Genomic DNA, 15,285 nt, shown 5'->3' on the forward strand with positions numbered 1-15,285 from the left:
CAGGAACAGGGTTGGATTGAAAACCTACTGGAGGGTAGCTCTCCTGGAACAGGGTTGGAGCGAAAACCTACTGGAGGGTAGCTCTCCTGGAACAGAGTTGGATTGAAAACCTACTGGAGGGTAGCTCTCCTGGAACAGGGTTGGTTTGAAAACCTACTGGAGGGTAGCTCTCCAGGAACAGGGTTGGATTGAAAACCTACTGGAGGGTAGCTCTCCTGGAACAGGGTTGGATTGAAAACCTACTGGAGGGTAGCTCTCCTGGAACAGGGTTGGAGTGAAAACCTACTGGAGGGTAGCTCTCCTGGAACAGGGTTGGATTGAAAACCTACTGGAGGGTAGCTCTCCAGGAACAGGGTTGGATTGAAAACCTACTGGAGGGTAGCTGTCCTGTAACAGGGTTGGAGCGAAAACCTACTGGAGGGTATCTCTCCTGGAACAGGGTTGGATTGAAAACCTACTGGAGGGTAGCTCTCCTGGAAAAGAGTAAGAGTGAAAACCTACTGGAGGGTAGCTCTCCTGGAACAGGGTTGGATTGAAAACCTACTGGAGGGTAGCTCTCCTGGAAAAGAGTAAGAGTGAAAACCTACAGGAGGGGAGCTCTCCTGGAACAGAGTTGGAGTGAAATCCTACAGGAGGGTAGCACTCCAGGAACAGGGTTGGAGTGAAAACCTACAGGAGGGTAGCACTCCAGGAACAGGGTTGGAGTGAAAACCTACAGGAGGGTGGGGTTGGAGAGCCCTGGTAAGGAGGTATTGGCTTGGTGTCAGCTGGTTGGAGAGCCCTGGTAGGGAGGTATTGGCTTGGTGTCAGCTGGTTGGAGAGCCCTGGTAGGGAGGTATTGGCTTGGTGCCAGTTGGTTGGAGAGCCCTGGTAGGGAGGTATTGGCTTGGTGTCAGCTGGTTGGAGAGCCCTGGTAGGGAGGTATTGGCTTGGTGCCAGTTGGTTGGAGAGCCCTGGTAGGGAGGTATTGGCTTGGTGTCAGCTGGTTGGAGAGCCCTGGTAGGGAGGTATTGGCTTGGTGCCAGTTGGTTGGAGAGCCCTGGTAGGGAGGTATTGGCTTGGTGTCAGCTGGTTGGAGAGCCCTGGTAGGGAGGTATTGGCTTGGTGTCAGCTGGTTGGAGAGCCCTGGTAGGGAGGTATTAGCTTGGTGTCAGCTGGTTGGAGAGCCCTGGTAGGGAGGTATTGGCTTGGTGTCAGCTGGTTGGAGAGCCCTGGTAGGGAGGTATTGGCTTGGTGTCAGCTGGTTGGAGAGCCCTGGTAGGGAGGTATTGGCTTGGTGTCAGCTGGTTGGAGAGCCCTGGCAGGGAGGTATTGGCTTGGTGCCAGTTGTGCTCTTGTTGTTCTATATACTATGTCACTGTAACAAGCTTGAGCTAAAGTTGTATCTGTGACCAGTTACTTGTGATCCAACTCAAATGAGTTGACATGAATAAGCTTTGCTCTGTGTTAGTCATTTCAACGTGCAAACACAATTTCATAAGCTCTCTCTGTCTGTCTCCCCTCTCTCTTTCTGTCTCACCTCTCACTGTCTCTCCTCTCTCTGTTTGTCTCCCCTCTCTCTCTGTCTCTCCCCCTCTGTCTGCTTCCCCCTTTCTGTCTGTCTACTCTCTCTGTCTGTCTCCCCCTCTATCTGTCTGTCTCCCTTCTCTATCTGTCTGTCTCCCCCCCTTTCTGTCTGTCTCCCCCTCTCTGTCTGTCTTCTCCCCCTCTGTCTATCTCCCTTCTCTCTCTGTCTGTCTCCCCCCTCTCTGTCTCCCCCCTCTCTGTCTCCCCCCTCTCTGTCTGTCTGCCCCTCTCTGTCTGTCTCCCGCCTCTCTGTCTGTCTCCCGCCTCTCTGTCTGTCTCCCGCCTCTCTGCCTTTCTCCCCCTCTCTGCCTTTCTCCCCTATCTGTCTGTTTCCCCCCTCTCTGTCTGCCCCCCTCTCTCTGTCTGTCTCCCACTCTCTCTCTCTCTTTCTCTCTCATTGTTTGGGTGTTCTTTGTCCATGTGTGTGTTCTGTCTCATTGTGTGTGTGTGTGTGTGTGTTTGTGTGCTTTCTGCTCCCAGCCCCTCTGCGGAAAGCAAAGTTTGGGGAGAGCCCTCGCATTCCACAATCAGAACTCGGCTCCCCTACACACACCTCCTGTACTACCAGGAACCACAACCTGGATACATACGTCCCCGGTAAGTCTGCCCTGCTCTGTCCTTCCGTTTGTCTGTCCATACAGTGTGTGGGTGAGTGCAGATTGAATGTGTGTGTCAGAGCTAAGCAGTGTTCGGTTCGGTCTTTTGCGGCATTTTACCAGACACTGCACATCTCGGAGGTCATTAGCTGAATTGCTTTCCTGACGCCCCCCCTTTCCAGACTGTCTAGTTCTTCCTGACGCCCCCCCGTGTCCAGACTCTCTAGTTCTTCTTGACCCCCCCTCCCCGTCTAGACTCTCTAGTTCTTCTTCCTAACACCCCCCTGTCCAGACTGTAGTTCTTCTTCCTAACACCCCCCTGTCCAGACTCTAGTTCTTCTTCCTAACACCCCCCTGTCCAGACTCTCTAGTTCTTCTTCCTAACACCCCCCTGTCCAGACTGTAGTTCTTCTTCCTAACACCCCCCTGTCCAGACCCTCTAGTTCTTCTTCCTAACACCCCCCCGTCCAGACTCTAGTTCTTCTTCCTAACACCCCCCTGTCCAGACTCTAGTTCTTCTTCCTAACACCCCCTGTCCAGACTCTAGTTCTTCTTCCTAACACCCCCCTGTCCAGACTGTAGTTCTTCTTCCTAACACCCCCCTGTCCAGACTGTAGTTCTTCTTCCTAACACCCCCCTGTCCAGACCCTCTAGTTCTTCTTCCTAACACCCCCCCGTCCAGACTCTAGTTCTTCTTCCTAACACCCCCCTGTCCAGACTCTAGTTCTTCTTCCTAACACCCCCTGTCCAGACTCTAGTTCTTCTTCCTAACACCCCCCTGTCCAGACTCTCTAGTTCTTCTTCCTAACACCCCCTGTCCAGACTCTAGTTCTTCTTCCTAACACCCCCCTGTCCAGACTCTCTAGTTCTTCTTCCTAACACCCCCCTGTCCAGACTCTCTAGTTCTTCTTCCTAACACCCCCCTGTCCAGACTCTCTAGTTCTTCTTCCTAACACCCCCCTGTCCAGACTCTCTAGTTCTTCTTCCTAACACCCCCCTGTCCAGACTCTCTTGTTCTTCGTGACCCCCCTACCCCCGTCCAGACTCTCTAGTTCTTCCTAACCCCCTCCATGTCCAGACTCTCTTGTTCTTCCTAACCCCCCCGTCCAGACTCTCTAGTTCTTCCTGACCCTCCGTGTCCAGACTCTCTAGTTCTTCCTGACCCCCTCCATGTCCAGACTCTCTTGTTCTTCCTAACCCCCCGTCCAGACTCTCTAGTTCTTCCTGACCCTCCGTGTCCAGACTCTCTAGTTCTTCCTAACCCCCTCCATGTCCAGACTCACTTGTTCTTCCTGACCCCCCCATGTCCAGACTTTCTAGTTCTTCCTGACCCCCCCCCCATTTCCACTCGCTAGTTCCTTCTGACCCCCCCATGTCCAGACTCTCTAGTTCTTAGTCACTCTTTCTCTCTAATCCTCTCCCTCTCTCTACTGCTCTACCACTTCCCCTCGCTCCCCCTCTCTCTACCTCTCTACCACTTTCTCTCCCTCACTCTCACTCCTCTCCCACACCTTGTCTTCGGTTTCTGTTTAGATCACAGCGGACCATTCTTCTGTATCCCCGTGGAGAGTCCAGTTCCCTCCCTACATCCCCCTCTTTCCCACCACAGGAGAACAACATCAGCTTGGGCCGTTAAATGTGGTGAAGGCATGGAATACCAATGCTGTTACTGCTGGTACTGTGTGACAGTAGGGTGGATTGATTTGAACAGGAATTCTGCTCAGTAGGGAAAAGCTAAGAAAAGATGAGCTTTGACCTCCCACATGGAACGAATGGCATTCGTGTTAGCTTTTATCAAGAGGTCTCAGGGAACGTGTGACTACCTGAGTCTGAGTTTAACATCTGATCTTAGGACAGAATACCAGACCACAGGTCCCATTCTGCCTTGTGTCTGTGTCTAGACTTGTGTGTATGCGTGCGTGCATGTGTGTTATAGCATAGCCTCCACTGGTGTTTTACTGTACATTGTACAACCCATCCTACTGTACAGGATGTGAACAGCGCCTCTTTCATGGTAGTAGCCATAGAGATCCTATACATTATTATAATTCCTAATCCTATGGTAGTAGACATAGAGATCCTATACTGTCACGTCCTGACCAGTAAAAGGGGTTTTGTTATAGTAGTTTGGTCAGGGCGTGGCAGGGGGGTGTTTGTTTTGTGTGTTTGGGGTTTTGATGTATGTTCTCTATTTTATATTTCTATGTTCATTCTATGTTCCCTATCTAGATTTTGTATTTCTGTGTTTTGGCCTGGTATGGCTCTCAATCAGGGACAGCTGTACTTCGTTGTCGCTGATTGGGAGCCATACTTAGGTAGCCCTTTTTCCACCTGTCTTTTGTGGGAAGTTGATTTTGCATAGCTGTGAGTAGCCTGCAATACTGTTCGTTCATTGTGCTTCTTGTTTATTGTTTTGCTGGTTCACGTTAATTAAAAGATGATGAACCCAACCCACGCTGCGCCTTGGTCTCACTCTAATGACAGACGTTACATATACATTATTCTAATTCCTAACCATAGAAATCCTATACATTATTATAATTCCTAACCATAGAGATCCTATACATTATTCTAACTCCTAATCCTATGGCAATAGCCTTGTAATCTAGTGTTACAGTGTCTGTCCTATTCTGTGCAAGGGTAGCATTCCAGAGAGACATCCAAGACTGTAACGTTCTTTGTTTCACGGAAATATGGCTGACTCGAGACACGCTATCTGAGTCGGTACAGCCACCTGGTTTCTTCACGCATCGTGCCAACAGAAACAAGCATCTCTCTGGTAAGAAGAAGGGCGGGGGTGTATGCCTTATGATTAACGAGACGTGGTGTGATCATACCAACATGCAGGAACTCAAGTAATCTTGTTCACCTGACTTAGAATTCCTCACTATTAAATGCCGACTGCATTATTTACCAAAATAATTCTCTTTGATTATAATCACAGTCGTGTATATTCCCCCCCCAAGCAGACACATCGACGGCCCTGAAAGAACTTCATTGGACTCTATGTAAACTGGAAACCACATATCCTGAGGCTGCATTTATTGTAGCCGGGGATTTTAACAAGGCTATCTGAAAACAAGGCTCCCCAAATTCTATCAGCATATCGGTTGTGCTACCAGGGCAGGTAAAACCCTGGATCATTGTTATTCTAACTTCCGCGACGCATATAAGGCCCTCCCCCGCCCTCCCTTTGGAAAAGCTGACCACGACTCCATTTTGTTGCTCCCAGCCTATAGACCGAAACTAAAACAGGAAGCTCCCGCCCTCAGGTCTGTTCAACGCTGGTCCGACCAATCAGATTCCACGCTTCAAGATTGCTTCGATCACGTGGACTGGGATATGTTCCGCATTGCTGCGAACAACAACATTGACGAATACGCTGACTCGGTGTGCGAGTTCATTAACAAGTGCATCGGCGATGTCGTATCAACAGCGTCTATTAAAACATTCCCCAACCAGAAACCGTGGATTGATGGCAGCATTCGCGCAAAACTGAACGTGCGAACCACTGTTTTTAATCAGGGCAAAGTGACCGGAAACATGACCGAATATAAACAGCTATTCCCTCCGCAAGGCAATCAAACAAGCTAAGTGTCAGTACAGAGACAAAGTGGAGTCGCAATTCAACGGCTCAGACACGAAAGGTATGTGGCAGGGTCTACAGTCAATCACGGACTACAAAAGAAAAATCAGCCCTGTCGCGGATCACGATGCCTTGCTCCCAGACAGACTAAACAAGTTTTTTGCTCGCTTTGAGGACAATACAGTGCCACTAACACGGCCCGCTACCAAAACCTGCGGGCTCTCCTTCACTGCAGCCAACGTGAGTAAAACATTTAAACGTGTTAACCCTCGCAAGGCTGCAGGCCCAGACGGCATCCCCAGCTGCGTCCTCAGAGCATGCGCAGACCAGCTGGCTGGTGTGTTTACAGACATATTCAATCAATCCTTATCCCAGTCTGCTGTCCCCACATGCTTCAAGAGGGCCGCCATTGTTCCTGTTCCCAAGAAAGCTAAGGTAACTGAGCTAAACGACTATCGCCCTGTAGCACTCACTTCCGTCATCATGAAGTGCTTTGAGAGACTAGTCAAGGACCATATCACCTCCACCCTACCTGAGACCCACTCCAATTTGCTTACCGACCCAATATGTCCACAGACGACGCAATCGCCATCACACTGCACACTGCCTTAACCCATCTGGACAAGAGGAATACCTATGTAAGAATGCTGTTCATCGATTACAGCTCAGCATTTAACACCATAGTACCCTCCAAACTCGTCATTAAGCTCGAGACCCTGGGTCTCGACCCCGCCCTGTGCAACTGGGTCCTGGACTTCCTGACGGGCCGCACCATCACAGGGAGCAAACTACCTGCCCTCCAGGACACCTACACCACCCGATGTCACAGGAAGGCCAAAAAGATCATCAAGGACAGCAACCACCCGAGCCACTGCCTGTTCACCCCGCTAACATCCAGAAGGCGAGGTCAGTACAGGTGCATCAAAGCTGGAACCGAGAGACTGAAAAACAGATTCTATCTCAAGGCCATCAAACTGTTAAACAGCCATCACTAACATTGAGTGGCTGCTGCCAACATACTGACTCAACTCAAGCCACTTTAATAATGGGAAAATGTATGTAATCAATTTATCACTTGCCACTTTATATTATTTATATTAGATAATGTTTACATAACCTACATTATTCATCTCATATGTATATACTGAACGCCATACCATCTACTGCATCTTGCCATCTTGACGTAATTAGATGTATCACTAGCCACTTTAAACAATGCCACTTTATATAATGTTTTCATAACCTACATTACTCATCTCATATGTATATACTGTACTCTATACCATCTACTGCATCTTGCCATCCCTATGTAATGTATCACTAGCCACTTTAAACAATGCTGCTTTATATGTTTTCATACCCTACAATACTCATCTCATATGTATATACTGTACTCCATACCATCTATTACATCTTGTCTATGCCGTTCGGCCATCACTCATTTATATATTTTTACGTACATATTCGTATTCATTCCTTTACAGTTGTGTTTTCAAGGTAGTTGTTGTGGAATTGGTAGATTACTTGTTAGATATTACTGCATGGTCGGAACTAGAAGCACAAGCATTTCTCTACACTCGCATTAACACCTGCTAACCATGTCTATGTGACAAATACATTTACATTTACATTTTAGTCATTTAGCAGACACTCTTATGCAGAGCGACTTACAGTAGTGAATACATTCATTTCATTTCATGCATTTTTGGTATGGGGCTCCCCTGCTCTCCTGTGGTATGGAGGTATGGGGCTCCCCTGCTCTCCTGTGGTATGGAGGTATGGGGCTCCCCTGCTCTTCTGTGGTATGGAGGTATGGGGCTCCTCTGCTGTTCTGTGTTATGGAGATATGGGGCTCTCCTGCTCTCCTGTGTTATGAAGGAATGGGGCTCCACTGCTGTTCTGTGGTTTGGAGGTATGGGGCTTGCCTGCACCTATGGTATGGAGGTATGGAGGAATGGGGCTCCCCTGCTCTTCTGCGTTATGAAGGAATGGGGCTCCCATGCTCTCCTGTGTTATGGAGGAATGGGGCTCCCCTGCTCTCCTGTGTTATGAAGGAATGGGGCTCCCCTGCTCTCCTGTGTTATGAAGGAATGGGGCTCCCCTGCTCTCCTGTGTTATGGAGGAATGGGGCTCCCCTGCTCTTCTGTGTTATGAAGGAATGGGGCTCCCCTGCTCTCCTGTGTTATGAAGGAATGGGTCTCCCCTGCTCTCCTGTGTTATGAAGGAATGGGGCTTGCCTGCACCTATGGTATGGAGGAATGGGGCTCCCATGCTCTTCTGTGTTATGAAGGAATGGGGCTCCCCTGCTCTCCTGTATTATGAAGGAATGGGGCTTGCCTGTACCTATGGTATGGAGGTATGGAGGAATGGGGCTCCCATGCTCTCCTGTGTTATGAAGGAATGGGGCTCCCCTGCTCTCCTGTGTTATGAAGGAATGGGGCTCCCCTGCTCTCCTGTGTTATGAAGGAATGGGGCTCCCCTGCTCTCCTGTGTTATGAAGGTATGGGGCTCCCCTTCTCTCCTGTGTTATGAAGGTATGGGGCTCCCCTTCTCTCCTGTGTTATGAAGGTATGGGGCTCTCCTGTGTTATGAAGGTATGGGGCTCCCCTGCTCTCCTGTGTTATGAAGGTATGGGGCTCCCCTGCTCTTCTGTGGTATGGAGGAATGGGGCTCCCCTGCTCTTCTGTGGTATGGAGGTATGGGGCTCCCCTGCTCTTCTGTGGTATGGAGGTATGGGGCTTGCCTGCACCTGTGGTATGGAGGAATGGGGCTCCCCTGCTCTTCTGTGGTATGGAGGTATGGGGCTCCCCTGCTCTTCTGTGGTATGGAGGTATGGGGCTTGCCTGCACCTGTGGTATGGAGGAATGGGGCTCCTCTGCTCAGCTGTGGTATGGGGGGTTGGTTCTCCCCTGCTTGCTCCACACATTTCCTAGCTCCTCTCTCCTCTCAAAAGGCTGCAAAAGGAGATAGAACCAGGTGCGTCCGCACAGGAACACATTCCTCTTCACTGCATTTTGCGCTGGCAGATAGTTACCATGGCAACCATCTGTCTCTCTTCTCTCCCCTCCTCTCTCTCCGTAGCTCAGGAATCTGATTGAGGAGGACTAGGAGAGGAGAGGAGGGCAAACACACAAGCTTACTTTATATTGTTCTCTTTTTTTCATATTCAAATTGTGTTTCTAATTTAGTGAAATCCTTTGTCTTTTTGCTTTCAAAGCTGTCCAAGATCTAGGCTGTCACTTGGATAAATTCAATAACAAACAGTATGTTGCAATGTCGGTATGCTCAAGTAAATATATTCAAATGAAGCCATGTATCAGACCTAAATCAAAAGACACACACACCTGCTGTGATTGTCTGTCTGTCTGTCTGTCTGTCTGTCTGTCTGTCTGTCTGTCTGTCTGTCTGTCTGTCTGTCTGTCTCTGTCTGTGATGGTGGATGTTAGGAGCCCCCTGTGAGGTGGATGTTAGGAGCCCCCTGTGATGGTGGGTGTTAGGAGCCCCCTGTGATGGTGGATGTTAGGAGCCCCCTGTGATGGTGGATGTTAGGAGCCCCCTGTGATGGTGGATGTTAGGAGCCCCCTGTGATGGTGGATGTTAGGAGCCCCCTGTGAGGTGGATGTTAGGAGCTCCCTGTGATGGTGGGTGTTAGGAGCCCCCTGTGAGGTGGATGTTAGGAGCTCCCTGTGAGGGGGATGTGTTTCTTCACATCCCACCATTACCATGTTCTACTTCTGGGTATGGGTTGTACAGGCTTAATGACCTCCCAGATCACCTTTACTGTGTGTAGATGGGTTGTACAGGCTTAATGACCTCCCAGATCAACTTTACTGTGTGTAGATGGGTTGTACAGGCTTAATGGCCTCCCAGATCAACTTTACTGTGTGTAGATGGGTTGTACAGGCTTAATGACCTCCCAGATCAACTTTACTGTGTGTAGATAGGTTGTACAGGCTTAATGACCTCCCAGACCAACTTTACTGTGTGTAGATGGGTTGTACAGGCTTAATGACCTCCCAGACCAACTTTACTGTGTGTAGATAGGTTGTACAGGCTTAATGACCTCCCAGACCAACTTTACTGTGTGTAGATGGGTTGTACAGGCTTAATGACCTCCCAGACCAACTTTACTGTGTGTAGATGGGTTGTACAGGCTTAATGGCCTCCCAGATCAACTTTACTGTGTGTAGATGGGTTGTACAGGCTTCAATGGCCTCCCAGATCAACTTTGCTGTGTGTAGATGGGTTGTACAGGCTTCAATGACCTCCCAGATCAACTTTACTGTGTGTAGATGGGTTGTACAGGGTTAATGACCTCCCAGATCAACTTTACTGTGTGTAGATGGGTTGTACAGGCTTAATGACCTCCCAGATCAACTTTACTGTGTGTAGATGGGTTGTACAGGCTTAATGACCTCCCAGATCAACTTTACTGTGTGTAGATGGGTTGTACAGGCTTAATGACCTCCCAGATCAACTTTACTGTGTGTAGATGGGTTGTACAGGCTTAATGACCTCCCAGATCAACTTTACTGTGTGTAGATGGGTTGTACAGGCTTAATGACCTCCCAGACCAACTTTACTATGTCTAGATGGGTTGTATTTTCACACCAAATCTGAAATGCAGACTCCTGAGGGTCCTATAATGTGTAGTGTGATTACTGCAGTTGCATGTGTGTGCATCGTTGTTCATGTAGTATGAATGAATTACATCGTAAACACACTCCCAATGGCAGCCTTCCTCCTTGCTCTAAACCCCACAGTCCTGTGGGTCTGGTCTGACTAGTCAGTCAGAGAGGGAAGGGAAGGAGGGAGAGAAGGGAAGGAGGGAGAGAAGGGAGGGAGGTCTCGGGGTTGTATTCATTAGTGTAATTATTTTGCAACAAAAACGAGTGTTTTTTTTATTGGACATTTTCAGGTAGGTCCCTCCCTGTTTCAGCCTGTTTGCTTCCGTTTGGTTCCTTTTGAATACACCCAAAGAAACCAGTCTGTCTAATCTCTCTCACTACTATTTAGTTGAACACATCACCCTCTGTCAGCTGTCTTTCTTTGACATTCCCACGTCCACATCTAACACCCTTAACCCACTCACAGCAGAGAGAAACCAGCTCTTCAGCTGAGATCAACACGTTCCCCAGCAACACCCCGCCCATAACAAAGTAGTCCACCAGCGGCATTATCAGGTATCAGTTTAACAATAACATCCTGGTATTGTGCCCTCATGACCAAACCAGAGCAGGATCTAGCGACATATTAGTAATGATGACAGTGAAACCTCCAGCATTGCTAGAAGTGTCTTCCTTCCTATCATCATATTACAGTAGTTTCAGAGGATATTCAGACCCTCTCCAATATACTGTACATGTGTACATACTGTATCCTACATACCGCTCTCTCTCTCTCGCTCTCTTTCTTAATTCAAATTCAATGTAAGGGCTTTATTGGCATGGGAAACATATTGCCAAAGCAAGTGAAATAGATAATAAACAAAAGTGAAATAAACAATAAAAAATTGACAGTAAACATTACACTCACAAAAGTTACAAAAGAATAAAGACATTTCAAATGTCATATTATGTCTACAGTTGAAGTCGGAAGTTTACATACACTTAAGTTGGAGTCATTAAAACTCTTTTTTTTCAACCACTCCACAAATTTCTTGTTAACAAACAATAGTTTTGGCAAGTCAGTTAGGACATCTACTTTGTGCATGACACAAGTAATTTTTCCAACAATTGTTTACAGACAGATTATTTCACTTATAATTCATTGTGTCACAATTCCAGTGGGTCAGAAGTTTACATACACTAAGTTGACTGTGCCTTTAAACAGCTTGGAAAATTACAGAAAATGATGTACCTGTGGATGTACCTGTGGATGTATTTCAAGGCCTACCTTCAAACTCAGTGCCTCTTTACTTGACATCATGGGAAAATCAAAAGAAATCAGCCAAGACCTCAGAAAAACAATTGTAGACCTCCACAAGTCTGGTTCATCCTTGGGAGCACTTTCCAAATACCTGAAGGTACCATGTTCATCTGTACAAACAATAGTACACAAGTATAAACACCATGGGACCACACAGCCATCATACCGCTCAGGAAGGAGACGTGTGCTGTCTCCTAGAGATGAACGTACTTTGGTGCGAAAAGTGCAAATCAATCCCAGAACAACAGCAAAGGACCTTGTGAAGATGCTGGAGAAAACAGGTACAGGTTCGACATAACCTGAAAGGCCGCTCAGCAAGGAAGAAGCCACTGCTCCAACACCGCCATAAGAAGCCAGACTATGGTTTGCAACTGCACGTGGGGACAAAGATTGTACTTTTTGGAGAAATGTCTTCTGGTCTGATGAAACAAAAATAGAACTGTTTGACCATAATGACCATCATTATGTTTGGAGGAAAAAGGGGGAGGCTTGCAAGCCGAAGAACACCATCCCAACCGTGAAGCACGGGGGTGGCAGCATCATGTTGTGGGGGTGCTTTACTGCAGGAGGGACTGGTGCACTTCACAAAATAGATGACATCATGAGGGAGGAAAATTATGTGGATATATTGAAGCGACATCTCAAGACATCAGTCAGGAAGTTAAAGCTTGGTCGCAAATGGGACTTCCAAATGGACAATGACCCCAAGCACACTTCCAAAGTTGTGGCAAAATGGCTTGGCAAAATGGAGTGGCCATCACAAAGCCCTGACATCGATCCTATAGAAAATTTGTAGGCAGAACTGAAAAAGTGTGTGCGAGCAAGGAGGCCTACAAACCTGACTCAGTTACATCAGCTCTGTCAGGAGGAATGGGCCAATATTCACCTATTTATTGTGGGGAAGCTTGTAGAAGGCTACCCGAAACGTTTGACCCAAGTTAAACAATTTAAAGGCAAGGCTACCAAATACTAATTGAGTGTATGTAAACTTCTGACGCACTGGGAATGTGATGAAAGAAATAAAAGCTGAAATAAATCATTCTCTCTATTATAATTCTGACATTTCACATTCTTAAAATAAAGTGGTGATCCTAACTGTCCTAAAACAGGGAATTTTTACTGGGATTAAATGTCAGGAATTGTGAAAAACTGAGTTTAAATGTATTTGGCTAAGATATATGTTATCTTCCGAGTTGTAATCTTTCTCGCTCTCTCTCTCTCCCTATCGCTCTCTCCCTATCTCTCTCCCCATCTCTCTCTCTCCCCCTATCTCCATATCTCTCTCTCTCTTAGAAACACACACACACACACACACACACACACACACACACACACACACACACACACACACTGCCCTCACACAAGTTAGGGGCGTGTTCATTTACCTCATCCAAGCACACCACTGATTGTATGGCATGGGAAGAGTAGTGTGTGGAGGAATCTTAACAGGCATGGCATGTCATTACTAGAATGGGTTGGCTGTCCCAAACCCAGTGAGTCCAGTTCAGTCTCAATCTCAGGAGAGTTTACCTCTGATGCACAGCTCTGCTCTCAGGAGTTGTTAAGGTATTGAGTCTCTTTTCTCTACTCTACCCTACTCTACCCTACACTACTGTACCCCACTCTACTCTACTGTACTGTACTCTAAGGTGTTCTATGCTACTCTACTCTACTCTACTGTGTCCTATTCTACTGTACTCTACTCTACTGTACCCTACTCTACCCTACACTACTGTACCCCACTCTACTCTACTGTACTGTACTCTAAGGTGTCCTATGCTACTCTACTCTACTCTACTCTACTGTGTCCTATTCTACTGTACTCTACTCTACTGTACCCTACTCTACCCTATGCTACTCTACTGTACTCTACTGTACTCTGCCCTACTCTACCCTACTCTACCAAACTTTACTCTACCCTACTCTACTGCACCATACTCTCTACCTTACACTACTCGACCCTATTGTACCCTACTGTACTCAACCCTACCCTACTCTACTGCACCATACTCTACCTTACTCTACCCTACTGTACCCTACTGGACTCTACCCTACTGTACTCCACTGTACTCTACCCTACTCTACCTTACTCTACCCTACTGTACTCCACTGTACTCTACCCTACTCTACCTTACTCTACTCTACTGTACCCAACTCTACTCTACCCTACGCTACTCTACCCTACCCCACCCTACTTTACCCTACTCTACCCTATCCTACCCTACTCTACTCTACCCTACTCTACTCCACCCTACCCCACCCTACTTTACCCTATTCTAGTCTACCCTACTCGGTTTCAACCCTACTCTCCTCGGTTTCTACACTACTCTACTCCACCCTACTCTACTTGGTTTCCACCCTACCCTACCCCACCCTACTTTACCCTATTCTAGTCTACCCTACTCTACTCCATCCTACTCTACTCGGTTTCTACACTACTCTACTCGGTTTCTACTCCACCCTACCCCACCCTACTTTACCCTATTCTAGTCTACCCTACTCGGTTTCAACCCTACTCTCCTCGGTTTCTACACTACTCTACTTGGTTTCTACACTACTCTACTCCACCCTACTCTACTTGGTTTCTACACTACCCTACTCTACTCCACCCTACTCTCCTCGGTTTCTACACTACTCTACTTGGTTTCTACACTACTCTACTCCACCCTACTCTACTCAGTTTCTACACTACTCTACTCCACCCTACTCTACTCGGTTTCTACACTACTCTACTCGGTTTCTACCCTACTCTACTCCACCCTACTCTCCTCGGTTTCTACACTACTCTACTCCACCCTACTCTACTTGGTTTCCACACTACTCTACTCCACCCTACTCTACTCGGTTTCTACACTACTCTACTCCACCCTACTCTACTCGGTTTCTACCCTACTCTACTCCACCCTACTCTACTCGGTTTCTACACTACCCTACTCTGTTTCAACCCTACTCTACTCGGTTTCTACACTACTCTACTCCACCCTACTCTACTCGGTTTCCACCCTACTCTACTCGGTTTCTACACTACTCTACTCGGTTTCTACACTACTCTACTCCACCCTACTCTACTCGGTTTCTACACTACTCTACTCCACCCTACTCTACTCGGTTTCTACCCTACCCTACTCGGTTTCTACACTACTCTACTCCACCCTACTCTACTCGGTTTCTACACTACTCTACTCCACCCTACTCTAATCGGTTTCTACACTACTCTACTCCACCCTACTCTACTCGGTTTCTACACTACTCTACTCCACACTACTCTAATCGGTTTCTACACTACTCTACTCGGTTTCTACACTACTCTACTCCACCCTACTCTACTCGGTTTCTACACTACTCTACTCCACCCTACTCTAATCGGTTTCTACACTACTCTACTCCACACTACTCTAATCGGTTTCTACACTACTCTACTCCACCCTACTCTAATCGGTTTCTACACTACTCTACTCCACCCTACTCTAATCGGTTTCTACACTACTCTACTCCACCCTACTCTAATCGTTTTCTACACTACTCTACTCCACCCTACTCTAATCGGTTTTCTACACTACTCTACTCCACCCTACTCTAATTCGGTTTCTACACTACTCTACTCCACCC

General features: G+C 47.5%; 1 protein-coding gene across 1 annotated transcript in view; it reads left to right on the top strand.

Moving 5' to 3' along the window:
- The window catches only part of LOC115152867 (protein TANC2-like), a 411,487-nt gene that overhangs the window by 257,071 nt on the left and 139,131 nt on the right, over positions 1-15,285 (top strand). The window contains exon 6 of the mRNA XM_029697757.1: positions 2,047-2,163. Coding sequence (XP_029553617.1) covers positions 2,047-2,163 — 117 coding nt within the window. The remainder of the gene's footprint in view (positions 1-2,046; positions 2,164-15,285) is intronic.

This window comes from Salmo trutta, chromosome 18 (genome assembly GCF_901001165.1).
Source record: "Salmo trutta chromosome 18, fSalTru1.1, whole genome shotgun sequence".
NCBI lineage: Eukaryota > Metazoa > Chordata > Actinopteri > Salmoniformes > Salmonidae > Salmo > Salmo trutta.